The 20,876-nt window shown below is 47.3% G+C and overlaps 2 protein-coding genes across 2 annotated transcripts; one reads left to right on the forward strand and one right to left on the reverse strand.

The window, feature by feature from the left end:
• Nucleotides 1-13,834: 13,834 nt before the first annotated feature.
• LOC109733602 (GRF-interacting factor 1) lies at nt 13,835-17,209 on the reverse strand. Its single transcript, XM_020292825.4, has 4 exons — nt 16,882-17,209; nt 15,414-15,490; nt 14,657-14,741; nt 13,835-14,555 (listed from the first exon to the last, which is right to left on the reverse strand). The coding sequence occupies exons 1-4, from the start codon at nt 16,969-16,971 to the stop codon at nt 14,130-14,132; spliced, it is 678 nt and encodes a 225-aa protein (XP_020148414.1). The 5' UTR covers nt 16,972-17,209; the 3' UTR covers nt 13,835-14,129.
• Nucleotides 17,210-19,565: 2,356 nt separating this feature from the next.
• Nucleotides 19,566-19,988, forward strand: LOC141021641 (uncharacterized). Its single transcript, XM_073497490.1, has one exon. The coding sequence runs from the start codon at nt 19,566-19,568 to the stop codon at nt 19,986-19,988; it is 423 nt and encodes a 140-aa protein (XP_073353591.1).
• Nucleotides 19,989-20,876: the final 888 nt, after the last annotated feature.

The following is a 20,876-nucleotide window of genomic DNA, read 5'->3' on the forward strand; positions in this document are numbered from 1 at the left end:
GATGAGGCGAAGCAGGACACGGAAAGTCGTCGCAAAGGCAAAAAGGCCAAGAAGACCGGAAATGACTACCCTCCCGCGTGCTTCACTCTAAGTCAGGAGGAGCTTGAGCAGTTTTTCACCTGCCTCGTAGGAGTAAAATTTCCTTACGGTTACGCGAGGAAGATAAGCAGATACCTAGACCTAGCGAAGCTGAAGTTCAGCGGGATGAAGTCTCACGACTGTCACGTGCTGATGACGCAGATACTTCCAGTTGCAATCCGTGGGATCATGGACGCGCACGTCCGTGAAACGCTATTTGGCCTATGCAACTTTTTTGACGTCATCTCTCGGAAGTCTGTTGGCGTGAGGCAACTCAGAAGGCTACAGGAAGAGATCGTGGTGATACTATGCGAGCTTGAGATGTACTTCCCGCCCGCATTCTTCGACGTTATGGTGCATCTGCTGGTCCATATCGTGGACGATATCATCCAACTCGGGCCGACGTTCCTGCACAGCATGATGCCGTTCGAAAGGATGAATGGTGTCATCAAAGGATACGTTCGCAACATGTCACGTCCAGAGGGAAGCATAGCCAGGGGCTTTCTGACCGAAGAGTGCATCTCCTACTGCACGAATTATCTAGGCATCGAGAACCCCGTTGGTCTGCCCGTCAACAGGCACCTCGGCAGGCTCGCTGGATGGGGTCACCGTGAGGGTCGCCGCGAAATGCATGTCGACTTCGAGGGTCGACTCGCCGACTTTGAAAGAGCAAACCTAGTCGCGCTACAACACATAGACGTGGTCGATCCTTGGGTGGTAGAGCACAAAACCTTTATTAAGAAGACGTACAATGACCGAGGCCAACAGAGGACGGACGGAGATATACTCAAAGAGCACAACTCATGTTTCACGCGTTGGTTCAAGCAGAAGCTTCTGTCGTACCCTTTACATGAGGATTCTTCCGCGGAAGAACAACTCATATTCGCCTTGTCACAGGGCGCCGAGCACAACCTGATGACCTATGAGGCGTACGATATCAACGGCTACACATTCTACACCGAGGCCAAGGACATGAAGAGCGATGGTTATCAGAACTCCGGGGTAACGATGGAATCCTACACCGGTAACGACAAGGACAGATACTACGGAAGGATCGAGGAGATCTGGGAGCTGAGCTACGCTGGAGAGAAGGTCCCGATGTTCCGTGTCAGATGGGCCAAGAGCGTCCTAAAAGAAGACCGGTATTTCACCACCATGGTTATACCCGAAGCCAAATCCAAGACCGCAGGCGCAAACGTCCCCGCGAAAAATGAGCCATGGGTACTGGCTTCCCAAGTGGACCAATGCTTCTTCATTACCGACCCGTCAAAGCCCAGTCGTGTTGTCGTGAGGAGAGGGAAAAGGAAGATCATCGGAATGGATGGAGTGGCCAATGAGCAAGACTTCGACAAGTACAGCGACCCGAGAATCGAACATGACGACGATGATGAAGTAGCAGCATACACCACAAGACGAAGCAGGACCACCCTACCTAAAGGACGTCCGTTCCACAGAAGAACTCCATTTGCGAAAAAGAAGGGCAAGAAGATTGTGAACAGATAGCTAGCTAAGATCGATTGTATTTAAATCGTAGCCTTCATTTCTCGATTGTATTTCATGGGCACTTTTTGAACTATCATGAATATTTTTAAATTTCATGGACACTCGATCTCGATCCCCCTCCATCTCGATCGCTATCCCACCTCGCCAGATCCGGTCCCCCTCGCCGCCGAGCACCCCCCGGTCCACCGGCCCCCCGCACCCCGCGCACCCTCCCCCGCTCCACCGGCATTACTGTTTGATGATATTTTTTTAAAAATTATTACTGTCTTATAAAAAAATATTACTGTTATGATTTAAACAAGTTTGAACATATTTAAACACAAATAAATATCAAACAGCATTTTAAATGCATAAAAAAATTGTGGAGCCTAGGAATCGAACCCAGGACCTCCTGGTGTGAGAACTGGCTGCTGACCAGTCGAGCTAGTAGAGGGAACTTGGTGTGGATCAGGTCAGGTGGAAGATAACCTGTTGGCTCGAGCAGAAATCAAAAAAAATACTAATGGCGCACCAGGGTGAGGTGTGCCATTAGTATGGATGTACTTATGGCGCACCGAGGGGTGGTGCGCCATTAGTATTGTGCCCTCGCCCTCGATCCCCTTCCCCTCTCCTATCCCCGGCCCAAACCTATCCCCTCTCTCTCCCTCGCCCTCGATCCCCTTCCCCTCTCCTCTCCCGACGCCGCTGCCCCGCCGCCTCGACGCCGCCCCGTCGTCCTCGTCTCCGCCCCGACGCCCCGACGCCGCCCTCTCCTCTCCCGACGCCGCCGCCCCGCCGCCCCGTCGTCCTCGTCTCCTCGGCGCCGCTCTTCTCGTCTTCTCGGAGCACCACCACCACCCGGACCTCCTCGCCTCCCGGACCTCGTCGCACCACCACCACCCGGACCTCGTCGCCCCACCTCGTCGCCCCGTCCACACCACCGCCCCCGTGAGCTCCACCACCACCCGGACTTGTCTATTGCTTCATGTTCATTATGACAATTGCTAATTCTTGTTTGATTTAGTAGCGTCTCATTTCTTGTGCTCATGCAATTATTTAAGGGTTTATCTTCTCTCTCTTTTTGCGGGATTTTATTAGTTCATTTTAACTTGGAAGGAATGATTAGATTCCAACAGCCTCTTTGTGCAAGACTTGTAAAAAAATACCCCCTGTCAAGTCTTACATTATGTATGCACTCCAGTTTTACTTTTAATATGTTCGTGTATGTCAGTTCTTATTAGGTGTGTCATGTGTGTTATTTGCTCTCCCTGGGGCCTATGAGCTGACAAATTTGCAGTTGGCATGTGCCTTATATTTTTTTGGGGGTGGAACAAAAATGTGATTACACAAGGTTTTTGGATTCTTCCCACAAGACCTGCATCCTAAATTTACTGCCATTAAAAATTTACTGGTATACAGCAGCAGTGCTCATTCATTCATTGCCTGCCAAAATGGACAGTTTTTTCATGTCACCCACCCTTCCGCGTGTGTCGGTGTGCAACTGAAAAATCATCAGAAGGAAGTTCTATCTTGTGATTGGGTTGGGATATTCATGCATTTTATTCAGCGCCCCTATCGTTACAAGTGTGTGTGTGTGTGTGTGTGTTTGTTCTTGGTGGTTTGAGGTTCTTTCAGTTGCTTTTTTTCTTCCCTTTTTTGCGGAGATTTTGGTTGTTTACTAGCAACATCTTGCCCAGTTGCAATCAGATGGGGTTTGCATCTTAAAGGGATTGCAACTGGCATCCCAAGCCCGTCTGCATCAGGAAGGGATAAAGCAGCAAATCCTGGCACGAAAGAAGAATTAGCAATTGTCGGTGCGCCCCTATCGTTTACCTTGGATTGTTTTACCTTGAGAAAATGCATTCCACTCAAAGACAGCCCATTTTGTACACTTTTTCGTTTGATAGATCTAAGGAGGCAGAAAAGTTCTCTTTTAGTCATCTTTATTGCAGTCAATGTCTCCACCACTCTGATATCCTCAGTATCATGGTTGTGCTCTGAATCTCCAAGCAAATCATATTGATTGTGATGATTGACTGAAACATAAGAAGTTTTCAGGTGGTTGCATTGTTTCTTGCTACCAACACCCGTAGTTTCTTTCTTTGTTTAGTTGGAAGTTTGTTATACTGATAGAGTGTGCATAGGGAGTAAACGAATTCCTGCAAAACGAATTTTGTATGAGTTTTTTAGATCTGAATTCATTTATGTTCATGTGCGTCTGTCTGGCTGTGTATCCCAACTTGTGTTGATGCTCTGAAGTAGGTTTTCACTAAGAGAATTCAAAACTAAGACATGTTCTTAAACTGAAGCAGTATTTGTATCACAGAAAAAGTTCTGAAGCTGTTGAACCTTACCTTATGTGTCACAAAAAAAGGAAAGGAACATCATGAACAACTCTCCATGACTTAATTTTCCTATATGCATTGGCCTGTACAGCAGGTTCACTTTTCCTATATGCATTGGCCAGTACAGCAGGTTCACTTTTCAAAACAAATTAGAGCAGACCTCATACACCCAAGAAAACCTGAAAAAAATGAAGTTCAACCCCTCACTTTTCCTATATGCATTGGCCTGTACAGTTGGATTTGTTTATGATTTTAGTGTTTTCAGTCTATTTTTCTATTTCTGCTTTAACATAACGGAATAACTAATGGTGGCTGCCTAATGATGACAGACTAAGTTTCTGATTTATTTTGTTATAGAAGTGTAGATTCATTGGTAGCAATTGTTTTCAGTGTCTCATGTTGCTTGTAGTGTTTTGTCCAAAATGTTGAATGATACTGCTTGGAGATGCATATATTGTTTCACCTCTTCACATGCCAATGTATTTTCCATGTTGTGATGGAGGCCCTTTTTGCCTTGTCCACCCGAGAGGCCCTTGAGTTTGCCGGAATGTCGATTAACTTCCGTTCCGGCAAATTCGGGTACTCCATATGTCCTATTTTCAGCAAAGGTCATGCTGAAATTTTCCGTGAATTTTAGCATGACTTTGCTAAAAATAGGACATATGGGGTACTTGTGACTAATGCATGGGCCAGGGTATCTTAGTAGTTAATTAAGTAGGATCAAGTGCCCCGGCGTACTTGTGACTAATGCATGGCTTTTAGGGTTCCTCGGTGTCGATAAAAACCGAAATGATGAAAGCTTAGGCTTTTAGGGTGCCTCGGCGTCGAAAAACCCTCAATGATAAAAGCTTAGCTTTTAGGATGCCTCGGTGTCGACAAACCCTAAATGATGAGACCATGATCTTGTTCCTTGACAATAACCAACTTTTTGACCAAACTTTGTTCCTATTTAGAGAGAAACATGGCCAACAACGATGAGGCCGGGGGTTCGGGCGTCAAGGCATTCCGGAAGCTGTCCCAGGAGATGGAGGAACAACCTCACTTGTATGAGGACGCCGCCTTCCCCACCGATCCTGAGACCACTGATGGTACCGCCGAGGATGACCCCACTGATGCCACCACTGATGGTGCCGCCGAGGATGCCACCACTGATGATGGCGGCGCACGCACAGATGGCAGCCAACCGAAGAGGCAACGGAAGGACCGGCGCCCGACCGTGCTCCGCACCCTCAAGGAGGAAGTTACTGAAGTGGACTCCGACGGGAATCCAACGGCACCCGAACGAATAGTCAAGGGGTACTCGCTTCAGCTCGGGTGCATTCTCCGGAGCACCGTCTCGATCAACACCGAGAACCTGAGGCATCCTGACCGAGGGAATTTGCGCAACCTCCTCTTCACGAAGCTGCACGAACGATACAAGTTCCCCGCTGAATTTGAAAACACAAGCCTCAAAGGGAATAAAGTGAACAATGCTGCCCTCACGAAGACGAGCAAGGCCCTGTCTACTTGGAAAAGCAATGTGAAGAGAATGATCGAGAAAGGTGAGAGTTATGAGAAGATCAAGGAGAAAAATCCTTCGATCACCGAAGATGACTACAACGACTTCAAGATCAATTGCTCGAGCACCGCAAACTCCGAATCAAGTAAGTGGGGGAAAGAAATGCGGGAGCTGAACTTAGGGGAACACACACTCGGTCCCGGCGGTTACAGAGTGGCGGAACCTATATGGGACAAGGAGGAGGCGGACCTTGCCGAGCAAGGCCTACCGCCCCTCTTCGATAAATACGGTGACAAGCAGACCAGGAACTTTGTCAGGGCCCGGTACAAGAAGGACCCGAAAACAAAGGAGCTTACCACGGATCCGAAGACCAGGGCGCTTGAGCTTGTTCTGGTAAGGAATACACCCCCGCGTAATTAGCTCCATATGGTTGCATTCTAATTAATGAAGCCAAATTTCTAAATGGTTCACATTCCTTCCGCAGGCGACTGAAAGCAGTAGCGCGGGGTCGACTAAGAGCAACCCTTGGGACACCACTCTAAATAGGGCGTTGAATGTAATGAAGAACAAGGATAAGCTCAGTAAGCCGACGTCAGCTGGTCGTGTGGCCGGCAAAGGCTTGTCGACAAAATGGTCGTCATACTATAACACTGGTGGGCGAAAGGAGAAAAAGACCAGCTCGGAAAGCCAGGCGCGCGAGGTTCAAGAACTCAGGGCACAGGTGGCACGGATTCCGGAGATTGTCCAAGAGCAAGTGCAACAACAACTCGGAGTGACGATCACCGCCATTGTGCCTACCTTGATCCAGGGGATTAGTGCGTGGATTGCGGGCGGCCAACAGGGGCCGCCCCCGATTCCTAGCTTCACGGCCAGCAACTCGCAGAACGCGATGGCGGGGCCATTGGTGTCTCCGGCGGAGGCGGCATTGGTGTCTCCGACGCCGGCACGGGAGCTTAATGCACTCGGGTGTACGCCGGCCGGCACCTCTGCAGCAAGCGGCCCCTCCGTCAACTGCACGCCCGCCGTTGGCGGTGCCTCGACATTAGCCGAGCTCGACGCCATCATCACGGTAACTAATTAAGCCTCTCTCGGCCGAGGACTTCATCTCCTTGCCTTTGATTGGGCATCCCTAACGCCCTACATGTTTTCGCAGGGCGCCGCCGACGTTCCGTGCACTCTCCTGCACTTCGTGAACAACGAGTTGGTCGATGTCGCCAAGGGCAAAATCGTTCAACCGGGTAACCCCTTGTTCCACGGTACCCAGATGCCACCCAACTTGTTTAGGGTTCAACTGGTTCGGGTGCTGCCAGGCTGCGACGAGTTGTTACCTCCGATTCGACCCATCGGGGTCGACGATGATGACGTGATGACCCTCAGCGCGTGCCTGAGCTGGCCCCTTCTTTGGCCGAAGAGCCAGATTCATTTGGGGGCGGGGGACACCACCCCAAAGACAACACCGCCAGTCGTGCCGGCGCCAAGTCGGCCCCATGGCAAGACCGCCGCAACGGTGCCGGACATCCCTATGCCACTGGATCCAAACATGCATATGGCACAGGATCAGAACGACGACGACGATGATACATTAGCCAACGTCGATCGGTACTTTGCCGATCATGGGTACGGTGGCGACTTCATGGGGCCTCCTTCTCAAGAACCCAACCCAACAAAAGACGTGCGCGATCTAGCTGGTACCGCGGAGAAGCCAAGTTGCAACAGGCGTCGTCTGCAGTTCAGCTCTCAGGAGACGCCTCCAGCTGCCGACTTCACCGAGCCTCAGATAGGCGAGGTGCTAAATATGATCAGCCCCAACACACTCAAGAAGGCGGTCTGTGAGCAGAACTCGGTCCCATTACAGGAGAAGAAGAAGGCACGCAAAAGAAAGACTAACAAGGGTGCGGGCCAGCCGGCACCGAGTACGATCCGTGCTCAGGACGGGCCACCTTCAACTGAGGATATCTCGAGGAGGGTGCATGTGGCGGGTAGGCCGATGCTACCGAGAAATATGCTCGATGCTGCAACCGGTGCTATGCGGAGTCTGCATGACAGTGTTCTTTCTTTGGAGAAGCGGCGTCTCGGAGAGAAGGATGTGGCATACCCGGTTTTCGCGGCCAAGGTGCCAGAGGGCAAGGGCTTTGTGGATAACTCCATCGGGGGTACGATCGTCCTGCGGTTTGATGACATCCACGCTATGTTGAACCTTCATCCGCTGCACTACACCTTCGTTCGGCTATTTTCGCTGAGTATGGAGATGCGGATCATTCGCGACAAGACCCCGAACATCGTGATAGTCGACCCCTTCTACATGCGTGCCAAGATCTTGGGTAGCGCTGGGGACCGGCAAGTCGCGAGTTCTTACCTCGAAGGCGTCATTCTGGCAAACCAAGATAAGGATAACTTCCTCGTGCCTTACTTTCCCGAGTAAGTCCTCCCCTCAACCGCCCCGTAACATATGAATTCTTAGATTTCGATCGTTTTTCTTTTAACATTCCGTGTTTTCTGCAGTGACACACATTGCACGCTCATCCTCCTAAGCCCCAAATATTCCATGGCCACGTATTTCGACCCGGACCGTCAGTCGAACGTAGACTACACAAATGTCAAGAAGGTTCTTGATGATGTTCTCCCCGGCTACGTCAAATCTGGAGGCACCTTCACCAGGCCTATTCGTAAGTACGGCAAGCACGTGTTCTCCCACAATACGACGTTCTGCTGCGTCAAGCAGCCGCCTGGCGGTCAGAAGGGTGCCTACTACGCCATCCATCACATGCGGGCGATCGTACGGGACCATCATCAACTTCTGCTACCGAGTAGACTCAAAGATTGGGCCGCGAGCGTGTCGGCAATCCAGGACGCGGACATCAGACAAGAATTCTTTCGCATCCAGTCGGAGTTTGCGGAAATCATCCATCAAGATGTCCTTCGTACCTCGGGGCAGTTCTACCTCAGAAATCAACCATCCAACAGTGACATCGACACAATCCTACAAATGCAGGCTGACAACGCCCGTTGTTTCATGACTCCCACGATAGACGGCGGCTTCATCCACGCTCCGGTCCCTTGAGTCGAGTCGAAAGCAGTGATGCTGTGTCTAGTTCTGAAACATCGATTGGCTCATGTTGTAATTAAACTTTAATGAACTTGTAGTATGTCTCTTTGGTTTCGAGAGTCGTTCAACTTAGATGTAATCGATGCTATTAATGTCTTGCTTTTCTCTTCCGATCGTTCTGTTGCATACTTATATATTGCTTATGTATTGTCTGTGAATTGGTACTAACGTTTCGTTTGGCTACTGCATAGCGATGCCGTGGTATGTCGTGTACAAGGGTAAGGTTCCCGGAGTCTACGACGACTGGGAGGAGTGTCGGAGACAGGTTCACCGATTCAGCGGTAACAGTTACAAAGGGTACGCCACTAGGGCCGAGGCCGAATCTAGATACGCCCGCTATCTAGCGGGAGAGGGGAGGGAGCGTTGGAGGAACCGGATGAGGACGAGTTTCATCGTGATGATGCTCATCGTGATGACCGCAGCTCTCTTCTATGTGATGGTAGTTTAGATGATCGATATCGACTTGTAATGTGAAGACAAACTCGCGGTCTCGAGACTTGTAATATAATGTTCTATCTTTGTTCGGTCTTTTCAATTCGGAGACTAATATGATGAATTGTATTCGGAGACTAAAATGATGAATTGTATTCAGAGACTAATCTTCTATTGTATTCGATGAATCTGTTGTTGATGTGTGCTGTCTATATTTTGTCCAATTATACATTTTGTAACCTGTGCAAAAAAACAGAAAATAAAAAAATAAAAAAAACCTAATATTCATACTAATGGCGCATCACATCATAGTGCGCCATTAGTATGCCAAAGGATACTAATGGCGCATCACTAAACAGTGCGCCATTAGTATGCCGAAGTTACTAATGGCGCATCCTGTTGTTGTGCGCCATTAGTATGCCAAAGCACCTGGGTATAGATGGCCCCCTGGGAGGCATACTAATGGTGCACTGTTGTATATACTAATGGCGCATCTGGGGTGCGCCATTAGTATACCAGATACTAAGGCGCACCACTAATGCGCCATTAATGGCCAAATTAGGTGCGCCATTAGTAGGCCTTTTCCTAGTAGTGCTCGGAGAGATCTTCAAGGGAGATGTCATCACCATCATGTGCAGCTCATCGCCGGTGCTCAGCAGCAAATCCGCGGGGGTCATGGCCTCGCCCGCGAGCTTCTCCTCGATGCAGCCCACCCTCACAGGGGGCAGCAAAGTTGCCACGTCTCCGTTCAGCACCAACAACAGGGGGCCCGTGGGCAGCAGCTCCTGCTGCTCTTCCACGACCATCACAGCGGTCCTCATTTCCTTGACATCGTTGGTTGTCAGCGGCCAGCGAGGCTGTGTTGATGTTGATCCCCATTACCCCCGATAGAAAGACGACCACCGAACATCCTTCTCATAGCTGCAACTATACTCTCCTCAATCATATCACCAAGTGTTGCACGAGTTTTTGGGAGATCATCTTCCACATGTTGATGTCCATGTACACTCGAGTTGGATCTTGTCATGTTAGCTCTCAGAAACAAGTGGTCAAAAGAGAAAAAATATATGTGGAAAACACTCAGCTCACCTTCTTGCTTACCCAAATTCTAATGATTCCTTGGTGGTTGTGTGGTGGTAGCAAAACAGGAGTGGACGGGCGAATGAAAGGAAGGAAGCTGACAGTTTCTAGGTGGATCTGGGTGGGTTAAAATGAGGAGGGCTAGTGTTGAGATCCAATCGATGTAAACCAAATGAACGAAAAGATTTTGTAGATCCTTGCACCACGTTTGAGCTGCAACACTTGCCACTACAACTTCTGAAATTTTCTCACCAAACTGAATATGATTGCACACTTGCTCAACACGTTCTCTTTTCTTTTTTTTTTGCTCTCTTTTTCTCTTTCTTTTTTTTCTTGCTTTTTTTGCAACCCAATAGATCCAATCAACAAGACTCAAAGAAAAACAACAGCAACTTTGGATAGAACTTGGTGTAAACACAAAGAGGAAAGCAAACAACTAGATCTCAGCAAACAAAGGCTTGGATTTTTTGTGGCTTTTTGGCTTTGGACTCTAGGATGGGGAAAACCAAACTAAAAAGGATAGATCTAGCAACAAAGATACAGATCCTACCGTGTAAACCTTGCTCTGAATACCAGATGATGCGACACCATCATCGGAGAAGAGGGTGTTCAAGGGGAGGTCCAATCTTCATGGCGTAGGATCGATAAATGGATGGGGATAACTAGCTGCAAGCAGCCGAAAACTGGAAAAATAAGAGATTATGACCCGACGAGGAGGATGCTCACCGAAGCTTGCAATCCAAACATTCGTCGACCCACAACCCGCAATACTAGCCACACAACCACGCTCAAGTCGTGGAGCAGGGGATAGGTGCAATCCACAAGGGAAACCACGAACTCTAACCCACACAACACGATCTAGTCGTGGAGCACGAATTAGGAGCAATTTCTCAAGGAATCACGAGAATAAGGGTAACAAGAACTCTCCAATCTCAGGAGGAGTCTATGTCTTTGGTCTTTGATAGAAATGGCAAAAGTCCCCAACGAAGGGAAGAGCTAGCCTATTTATAATCGGGACAACCCCCCTGGATAGGTGTGGAAACAAACTAGCTTTGGGAACCAGCTTAGGTGTGAAAGAGAACCAACTTTGGTTTGACTAAATGGCTTCGAGACTTAATGAGGTAGATTCTGGAAAACTCTCGTTGGAGGTGGTTGGCAGTTCCCGACCAAACATTGTTCACTAGAGTCAAGCAATGTTTCCTTCAGCAGCATAGTCGAGTTCTGGAAACCTTTCGCAAGTTGTGATATACAAACTCGTGCAAAACATTGTTTCGTCACACTCGGAACAATGTTTCTTCAGCAGACAACTCATTTCTTCATGAACTCCTAACTTTGTTTCTTCGCCATAAAACATTGTTTTGCACGGATTAATATGTGTTTGGCCTTCTTCGATATTGCACTTGAGTTTAACCAACAACAAAGGAGGTGAAGGCACAACCATGTTTTCAAGGTCAAATGATAAACTTAAGTTAGCGTTCACCTGATCATGTATTTGCATTGCGCGACTTCTTGTGATTGGACCGTTGATGATTGTTGGTGTGGTATCCATGGTTGAGATGTCCTCATCATCCTCCCCCTCTTGAAAAGGAGTCATCCTCGACTCTAAGGGTTGAATGGTTTTCATGTCCTTATCACTAATAGTGAAGTTTTCTATGAAACAATGTCTTAGTGGCATTGTTCTTGCCCTTAAATATGAAAGAGAAATGAAAATAAAATAATGACACACAACTTACATAGAAATTATGTTTTTTATAAGATGTAAGAATAAACCTATAATAGTGGAATTTTCGTATAAAAATGTTTTCTAAGATGGAATGAATGAATGAATGGCATTGGTATTACCCTTAAAAGAAGAAAGTAAATTTAGCAAAAAAGAAAAACATAATAAAAACAATGAATTTTTCTAAAAAAGAATGAATTAACGACATTGCTATTACACTTTATGCTTTTTAATAATATATGCAATAATAAGCATACAATAGTGAAATATTTGGAAATAAGGAAGTTTTCTAAGAAAGAATGAATTAGTGGCACTGAAATTACCATTAAATAAGAAATAAAATAGCAAACAAATCAAAAATAAAATAATGAAGTTTTATTAAGAAAGAATAAATTAGTAGCTTTGGTATTACACTTTAAGAAGAAAGAAAATAAAATAAAAACTAAAACATAATCAAAATAATAAAGTTCCCTAAGAAAGAATGAGTTAGTGACATTGCTATTACCCTTTACGAAGAAGTTAACAAAAATTAATATAACACATAATGAGAAAAATGCACAAAATTTACAGAGAAATTGCACTTTTTTATAATATGCAAGAATAAACATTAAATAGTAGAATTCTTACAATGAAAGAAAGTTTCCTAAGGAGTGGATCAGTGACATTGGTTTTACGATTAAAGAAGAAATAAATACTAAATCAAAAACCAAACAATGAAGTTTTGTAAGAAAGAATGAGTTAGTGGTTTTGGTATTACACTTTCAAAAAAAGAAATGAAATAAAAACTAAAACAAAATCAAAATAGTGAAGTTTTATAAGTAAGAATGAATTAGTGGCATGTGGATTACCCTTTAAGAAGAAATAAATTATAAAATAACAAAATTTGCACACAATATAGACAAAAAATTGCGCTTTTAAATAATATGCAAAAATATGTATATGGTAGTGGAAGTTTTGCAAAAACAATTGTCCAAGAGGCAATGAATTAGGGGCATTGGTATTACCCTTAAAGAAGAAACAAAATAAAATAGTAATTAAAAAATCAAAATAATGAAGTTGTTATAAGGAAAAATGACTTACTGGCATTAGTATTAGTCTTTAAGAAGAAAGAAAGTGAAAAAAAATGAGATTTTCTAAGAAAGAATGAATTGTTGGCATTGGTATTACCGTTTAAGAATAAAGAAAATAAAGAAAGTATCTAAAATAATAAAAAATGTGCACACAATATACACAAAAATTGCGCTTTTTAAAAATATGCAAGAATAAACATATAATAGTGATTTTTTAAAAAAAATAAATTCTAAGAAGGAATGAATTAGTGGCATTGGTATTACCCTTAAAGAAGAAAGAAAATGAAATAATATCTAAATCAAAATAATAATAAAGTTCATAAAGAACAATGAATTCGCGTCATTCGTATTACTGTTTAAGAAGGAAGATAATGAAAAAAGTTAAAAAAACTTGCTCACAACTGTCTAATTGCACTTTTGATAGTATGCAAAAAACAATCATATAATAGCGTAATTTTCACACATATTGCATTGTATTCGTGTATAAACATTTACACTCACCCAACATCCTAAAAATACCTACAAAAGAAAAAATGAATAAAGAAAAACAAAAAAAAACAAAAGGGGAAATGCATCAATCAAAACAGAAAAACATAAAGAAACAAAGGGAGAGAGGGAGGACTGGGCAGTATAGTTAATGGGCTTTAGCCAGTAGCAAATTGACTGACCTGTATATGCGGTCAGTCAAAAAGGCAGCCCAGCTCACAAAACAGCCCAGAAAAAAAAGCAGAGGTGAAATCGATGGTGCAAAAAATCTAAATGACCCAAAATTAATTTTCAGGTGACTTGCATACAGCTAAAGTGTTAATTTTTTATTTGTGAGCATTTAGGATTGACTGGTGGTTTACATGCATGCATTTGAGCAAATGTGTTATAAATGATATGCAAAGTAGTACTGATGAAACGGAGTTGAGCTACTCTTCCGATTTATAACTCATGATCCACGGCACAATGAACACAGCTAGAGAGAGGCATGTGAAGAAGAAAACACCAGCACAATGAACACAACTAGAGAGAGGCATGTGAAGAAGAAAACACCATGATCATTCAGCACTACATAGGGAGTGTTCACAAACCATCGCCACTACATCTTGATTAGGATTGATCGAGAACCTGCCATGCACATCCAAAACAAGCGAGCGTGCATGCAGACGCCACTACCACCTCCAGGTTCCATGGAAACTCAACTCACCTAAACCTTAGCCAACGCAACAACCTTAGGTACTGCTAATCCGCTACTACCATCCTCGACTCGAACACTACCTGCTACTCCTCCTCCTGCAGCTGCTATGCCGGTGCTAGCCACGATGCCGCCGGCCTAGCTTCCTTCCTCCTCGGTGCCCTTGAGGTACTCCCCGTCGCCGCTGTGCGCGCCAGAGTTGGCGCCGCGAGCGTCGGCCGACAGCGAGGTCGACCCCTCCTTGGCGCCGCTGCCGCCGCGGCCGTAGTCCGAGAAGACGCCGGCGTTCATCATGCTGTTGCCACTGGCGCCGCCGCCGCCGCCGCCCATGCTGGCCTCGCCGTGGAGGAGGTTGAACCCGGTGGTCGCGCCGGAGGACATCCCCAGCTGGCCGTGCGCGGCCGCCTGGTGCTGCTGCTGCTGCTGCTGCTGGAGCGGCGACATGGCCTGCTGCGCGTACATCATCGACGACCGCGCCGCCATCAGCGACTGCGGCGACATCATCTGCGCCGACTGCTGCGGCATGTACCGCGGCCCCGACTGCATCATCAGGTTGGACGGGTACTGCGCGCAACCACGCCGAAGCGATCAAGAAGTTCATTCAGTCCTCTAACAACTCCAGAAAAACAAGAATCGCAACATGGCCAGCCTCGACGGGAACTCACCTGAGACAGCGACGCCGTCTGCGGCGGCTGGCTGTCGGCGATGGCGGCGAGGTACATGAGGTTCTGCTGGAGCTTGGCTTGGTTCCTGCAGCACCGGAGCAGTAAGCGGTAGGCAAAACAAGGCTCAGCGTGCGGGCGCTGTAGCCTGTTGGGCAATGAACATTAAGCAAAAATAATGATATGTGGGAGCATTGTGCAGAGATTGATAGACCAAAGATGCGCTCCCTGTCAGTCACCACAAAGTAAGCATATGCACATGAACAGAACACGCATGAGTATGACTGAAAAATAAAGATGAAACTGTTGCGCGGCACTGACAGTAGGGAAGCAGAGAAACAGTGCAGTGAACAAGAAACAGTGGTACTTTTCCACACAGTAATCACGTCCATATCAGACAGACACTTTTTCATGAACAAACATAATTTTTCATCGGCCTAGAACTAGCACAACTCAACTTGGGCCTCAGCCAACGTACTAAAATCAGTAGCATCACCATGGTACGACCAACATGGATGTCATTTGTGAACACATTTGATTGTCCAAACTGGGAAGGCCCTTGAATCTCTCTCTATTAGACGACCATAGCATGTTCTAATTTTGCCTAACACTACTACTCCTAACTGATGATGTTACCAAGAGAGCTAAGATAGCAAGAACTACATAAAACACTGCAGCATTCCCTCACGAGTGCAGTGCTCCATAGGGTAGTTCACAAGGATACTAGACCAGATCAGATCAGACCAGGGATCGGACTCACCGTGCGCACTCCTCCACCTTGCCGTTGTTCTGGTTGTCGAGGATGGCCAGGATCAGCTGCTTGTTCTCATCCAGGTACTGCACAGTTCCAACGCCCAAGAAACTTTTTCATGTTAGCAATACATTTCAGTGAAGGCATATCTTGATACTATACTGAATACAACTAGTACTGCATCACAGCTGGGTGCCAACACCTCCATGTTCTGGATGATGTTTTCCCATATCAGTCAGTAGAGCACAGCATATGAAAACACAATCATCTATCACCAATTAGGTGCCAGACAGGAGATTAGGGTGTTGCATGCACATACACTAAAGATCTGACTGCCAACAGCCTATCCCATCAAGCCCAGGGTCAATCATTGACTGACACGGTAGCATGTAAGCAGGTTATCACAGAGGCAAGGACAAGCACGCGCACAGCCGTGAGGCCAGCTTTAGGGATCTAGCAGTCCAATACCAATGGCACAAGCGAACCTACATTCCTACCACCCACATGAACTTGGACCAGATCATGTCTGGCTCGGCCTGGCCAATAAGGCCACTCTGACCGCTAATCCTTTTCTACCAAGATATGCCAAGACATATCCCTGGGAAAACATTCAGATTTGCACGTTGGATTAGTGGAAATGGGGTGGGAAGATTTATGGAAACATCACGGCCTTTACTCGTTTCCTTTGATAGAAGATTGCACATGATGCACCTGCTAAGAAAAGGGGGCAAGATTTAATGGCGGTTTGGCAGGCTAGATGCAGGGAACGCGGGCCTGCCATGGTTACTACTTTGCCGAAAATACCGGCGTGATCATGGGCGCCGCGGCACCGACCAAAGCAAGCTGAAAATAGCACTAGGATTTTTGCGAGAAGGGGGGGAAATGATGTGGAAATACTCTCATCATATCGCAACGAGCAAGAAAATATAAAGGGACAAGAAAGACAGCAACAGTTTGAACTGCAGATGAAATCAGGCGTGAGGGACCATGGAGAACAGAACAGATCTTAATATAAAAATACACATCAAGGGTATCTAGACTACTACTAGACCGGAGGGTCGGGAGAAGAATAAGCATCAAGAATAAGAGGGGGTCAAACTCAGCGTGCCCTAGACTAGAGCTCCTCACAAATCTCCTGAACCAAGATCAAATACTCCTGGAAAAGTGCGAAAACAAAAAGGGGGGGAGAGAGAGAGAAATGATTCAAGAACCACATGAAAAGAATCTGCGAAAAACTTACAGAAGAAGAAAAAGGCCAGTATAGAGCAGCGGAAACAAAAAAGGAAACGGAAATAGGGTTGCTTCTCATTAACAGAAAGAAAAGGAAAGAGAAATGATTCAAGAACCACATGAATGAAGGAGAATACGGAAGAAATAAGCAAGGAAAGAGAGGGATGGAGTATATATGCACAGGAAAGAAAGAAGGAAAGAAGAGAGGGGAAAAGAGAGAGGGGGATTTGGGGGGTGATGAGATGACCTGCTGAATGAGATCAGTGGTGACAGTGGTAGAGGAAGCGTAGCCCCCCATCATGCTCTGGTTCATCTGCATCAGGTGTTGCTGCTGCATTCCAATCACCAACTGCAAAAAGCTTACGCCCCTCCCTTCCCCTCTCTCCTCTCCACACAAGACCACCGCCCCTGCTGCCCCTTTTGCCCTCTGCCTCTCCTTCCTCCCCCCTTCCCCCTCTGATCTCGCTGCTTTAGAACAGCACGGTGCAAGGGGAGGAGAGAGGTCTGAAGGTTTCTTGGGGTTTTGGTGATGAGAAAGCAGGCAGGGTTTTGGTCTCTGGTTTTGGAGTGGAGCTCTTTAAAAAGGGGAGGGGAGTACCACCACCGGGCGACTGGGCTGCCGCTTCAAGGGGTTTCTTTTCTCAATCTTTTTTCTTGGTCAAGCAAGCATTTGGTTTGGAGGAGCAGATCTTTTTTGAACGAGCTTTAAAGGCCGAGACTTTTACTACCCCTACCACCATGCAATGCAACTTTTTACTGCCGGGCGGAAAGGTCGGTAACTTTCCGGACTTGCACCTGCGCATTCAAGCCGATTGATTCTTTAACAATGACCACCAGCCAGAGGCAAAAATAAAATCTCCATCGAATCGATCGTATCTGTAGGCGTCCGTCCGTTAGGTTGGCCTAATTTATGTCCCCCACGCCCGCGCCCGAAGAGCCGAGTGGGTATTTATGTCTCGGGCGAGTTTTCTTGAGCTTGGTGTCCAGTCTGGCCTGCCCGTCCGTCTAGGGGCTATGTGATCCGAGCGGCTTGTGATGAGCAGCCTAGGCTGCCTCCATTTCTTTACGCCCTCCGATACGATTCGCAGATGGTATGTCTCGTCACCCGTCACTCCCTACACCAACCAGTTAAAAACAAATATTACTCCTACATGGTACTAGTAACGTGCAGCAACGGAGCACGAGCGTGGTAAAATCAGACGTGCTTACTGTAAATAACGGTGCAGATGAACTCGTCAGACATCCATCGCTGGAGGGCGACCAGAAACCACGTTCCGCCGCCGCGTCTGAGCGGCGGAGCGGTGGCGCCGGAGAGACGTACGACGTGCTACAGTGAGGCATACGCGGCGGCAACGTTTGGAAATTTCAGTCTGTCGTATCCGCCCCCGGGCTAGCACGCGCCGTTTACCATGGCCACGGCCACTGGCCACTGGGGTAATAACACCAAAAGTTACAGCGAGGCTACAGCCTAGAGACGCACGGCGTCTCTGTGTGTGTATACGCTACACACACAGTCGCTGCAGGCACATGGTATCGCCGTCTCTCTCTCTCTCTCTCTCTCGTGGATGGGCGCGTGCATGCATGCACGCAGCGCCTGCCGCCCGGTAAGACGTTGCGTCATCTGACTCGGATCCTCAGCGGTAAAAAGTTACTATAACTTGTTTTACCTGCCGCCCTAGGGGTGGTCACTGGTCTGGGAGGACGTGTGGTGGTTACTGTATCACTTTACGGCTGGCTCTGGGTGTTACGTTCGGTAAAAAGGTAAAGCGCAGTACAGCAGGAAAGACTTGGGGGGTGGAGTCAAAGGTGGCCTCCAAATGGCTCTGGCATCGCTCATTCGTCGTCCCTGCCCGGCTCTAACTGAAACAAGGTTTTTTTCCCCGGCCACCTCGCAGCTGATCGTTGCAGGTGGCTATTTTTGTAGCACGCTACCGCCAATGGATGGACTGATTTCGTGAGCAGGTCCAGATAGCAGATGAACACGGAAAATACCAACGTGAAATATATGACGCGGACGACCAGCTCCGCAACGAACGACTCGCTAGTGGCTATGGACCGCTGGTGACGCTAAATGCATGGATGATACCAATGCAGGATCATCCTCGGCGGTTGCAGCATGCCAGCATCGGTGCCTGGCCTTGGTCGTTAGAGTATCTACAGCCGGACGTCCCAAACCCGTCTTAAATATTCGGATAGATGACCCGGTCTCTGACCAATCACGAAAATGTGATTCAGACGGGCGTCTTAAACGAGTCTCAAACGTCCGGGCTGACCGGTACCCCTAGTACTCAACCTAAATTTGGAGCGGATATCGGGTGCTCGGGCGCGTCCGTCACGTCGGACCCGACAGCCCGACCCCAACTAAAAATGCACCAAATTCACCGCCTCGAACTACCGGATCCATTTGTTCTCGACGTCCATCTCGCCGCTCTGCCGCCGCGCGCGCTCTGCATCCGTTCCTAGCCTCTACGCCTCCAGCACCGGCACAACTGTCCTCTCTCCCGTCCTCGCCACCGAGGACGTCATCGCCGGCCTGCACGCCAGCACAGTACGCCCGACAACTCTCTGGATCCGCCTGGCGCTCTATGTGTTCGACATATTGTCTGAACGGATTTTTTATGATTTTATTAGGAAAAACGATGAAATCCGATGCTTCGTCAAACGAGGAGTATGGACCGACGGAGGTTGATCAAATGATTCAAGATGAGTTCTTTGATTCCTTTGATTCGGACGAATAAGTGGATATGATCATGCTCATGTGCAAGAGGAAATGGACGGGCATGTGGAGCTTATTCTCAACTTCAAGGGCTCAATCGAAGGGAGAAGAGTGATCAATCGGGATAGGGTGTCTGGAGCATGCTATAACAGAAGGACTACATTGCTCCGAACTCAGTTTTCCCGGATGATCCATGGTTTTGTCGCCGTTTACGCATGTGGAAGCCATTGTTCTTGCGCATTGTGGAGGGAGTGGAGACACATGATGACTACTTCAAGCTCAAAAGGGATTGTTGCGGCCGACTTTCTTTCTCTGCTAAGCAGAAGTGCATGGCTGCTATGAGGATGCTTGCACTTGGTACTGTCATAGATGCCCTTAGTGAGATGGTTAGGATGGGCGAGAGCACATGCCTGAAGACTACTGTCAAGTTTGCCCGCGCCATGGTGAAGGTGTTTGGAGCAGAGTATCTGAGAGAATTAAATGCACATGACACAGAAAGGTTGTTCGATATTGGAGAGGCCAGAGGGTTTCCAGGAATGCTCGGATCAATTGATTGCATGCATTGGCAATGGAAGAACACCCCAGAGGTTTGCGGGGAATGTATCAAGGTCACACCAAAGAGGCCATCATCATACTAGAAGCGGTGGTATCACATGACTTCTAGCATCAGTCTCTTCGGCCAATTTGCTCGCCAAAGGTCGCATTTCTTTCACGCACTTGGTAAAATCTGCTTCTTCAAAAGGCGATCCATCCTCTTTAAAGCTTGGACCACCGGTGGCCATTTCCGCCGGGTCTAATTCCGCTTACCATGCTTTGGCCCGGCGCAAAGCAGTGATGGCACTAGCTCATGCAGATGATCGCTTAATCTCTTCAATTCTTTTAGGCATCACAGATAATTTGTCTGAGACTTCTCTGATGAGTGACGGTGGCTGCTTTTTGTGTGAGATGACCGCTAGGTTTGCTGAGTGCCTGTATATAGCTGTTCCACCAAGGTGTAAGTCGCCTTCATCTTCACCAGCATGTCTTGTCCAAGGTTGGAGCTTCTGGGGCCTGTTTGTGCAAACATATGATAAGTCGCCAGGCGGGTCAAAGTAAATTACTAGTGCAAGATTGCGATGCAATGTCACTTACCAAAGATGGCGGCCGTCATTTGATTTACATGTTGCTTTAACCCAGATAACTCTTCAGTCACCGGTTTAAGAGCAACTTCTGCGTCCTCAGCTCTTTTCAATAGAGCCACTTTCTCGGTCTCCCAGCCGCCTCTCTACGTGTTGAAGTCCGTCTTCAATTTTTCAGATGCATCCAAGGCGGTTTTCAGTTCTAATTTGGCCTTTGAAGTTTCTGATTGTTGCAATTTGATGTTCTGCCACAGATCGACCACATGAGACTCCTTCATGCTTAATTCAGCCTGTAAAGATAATCAAGCAGCACTTAGGAATTATGATAATCATTTTATTGAAGTCCCAAGCACATTACAAGTATTCTACATGGCACTTGGGGGTTAATGTAGGTCATTTTTTCAAACA

Source organism: Aegilops tauschii, chromosome 4 (genome assembly GCF_002575655.3).
Source record: "Aegilops tauschii subsp. strangulata cultivar AL8/78 chromosome 4, Aet v6.0, whole genome shotgun sequence".
NCBI classification, from domain to species: Eukaryota; Viridiplantae; Streptophyta; class Magnoliopsida; order Poales; family Poaceae; genus Aegilops; species Aegilops tauschii.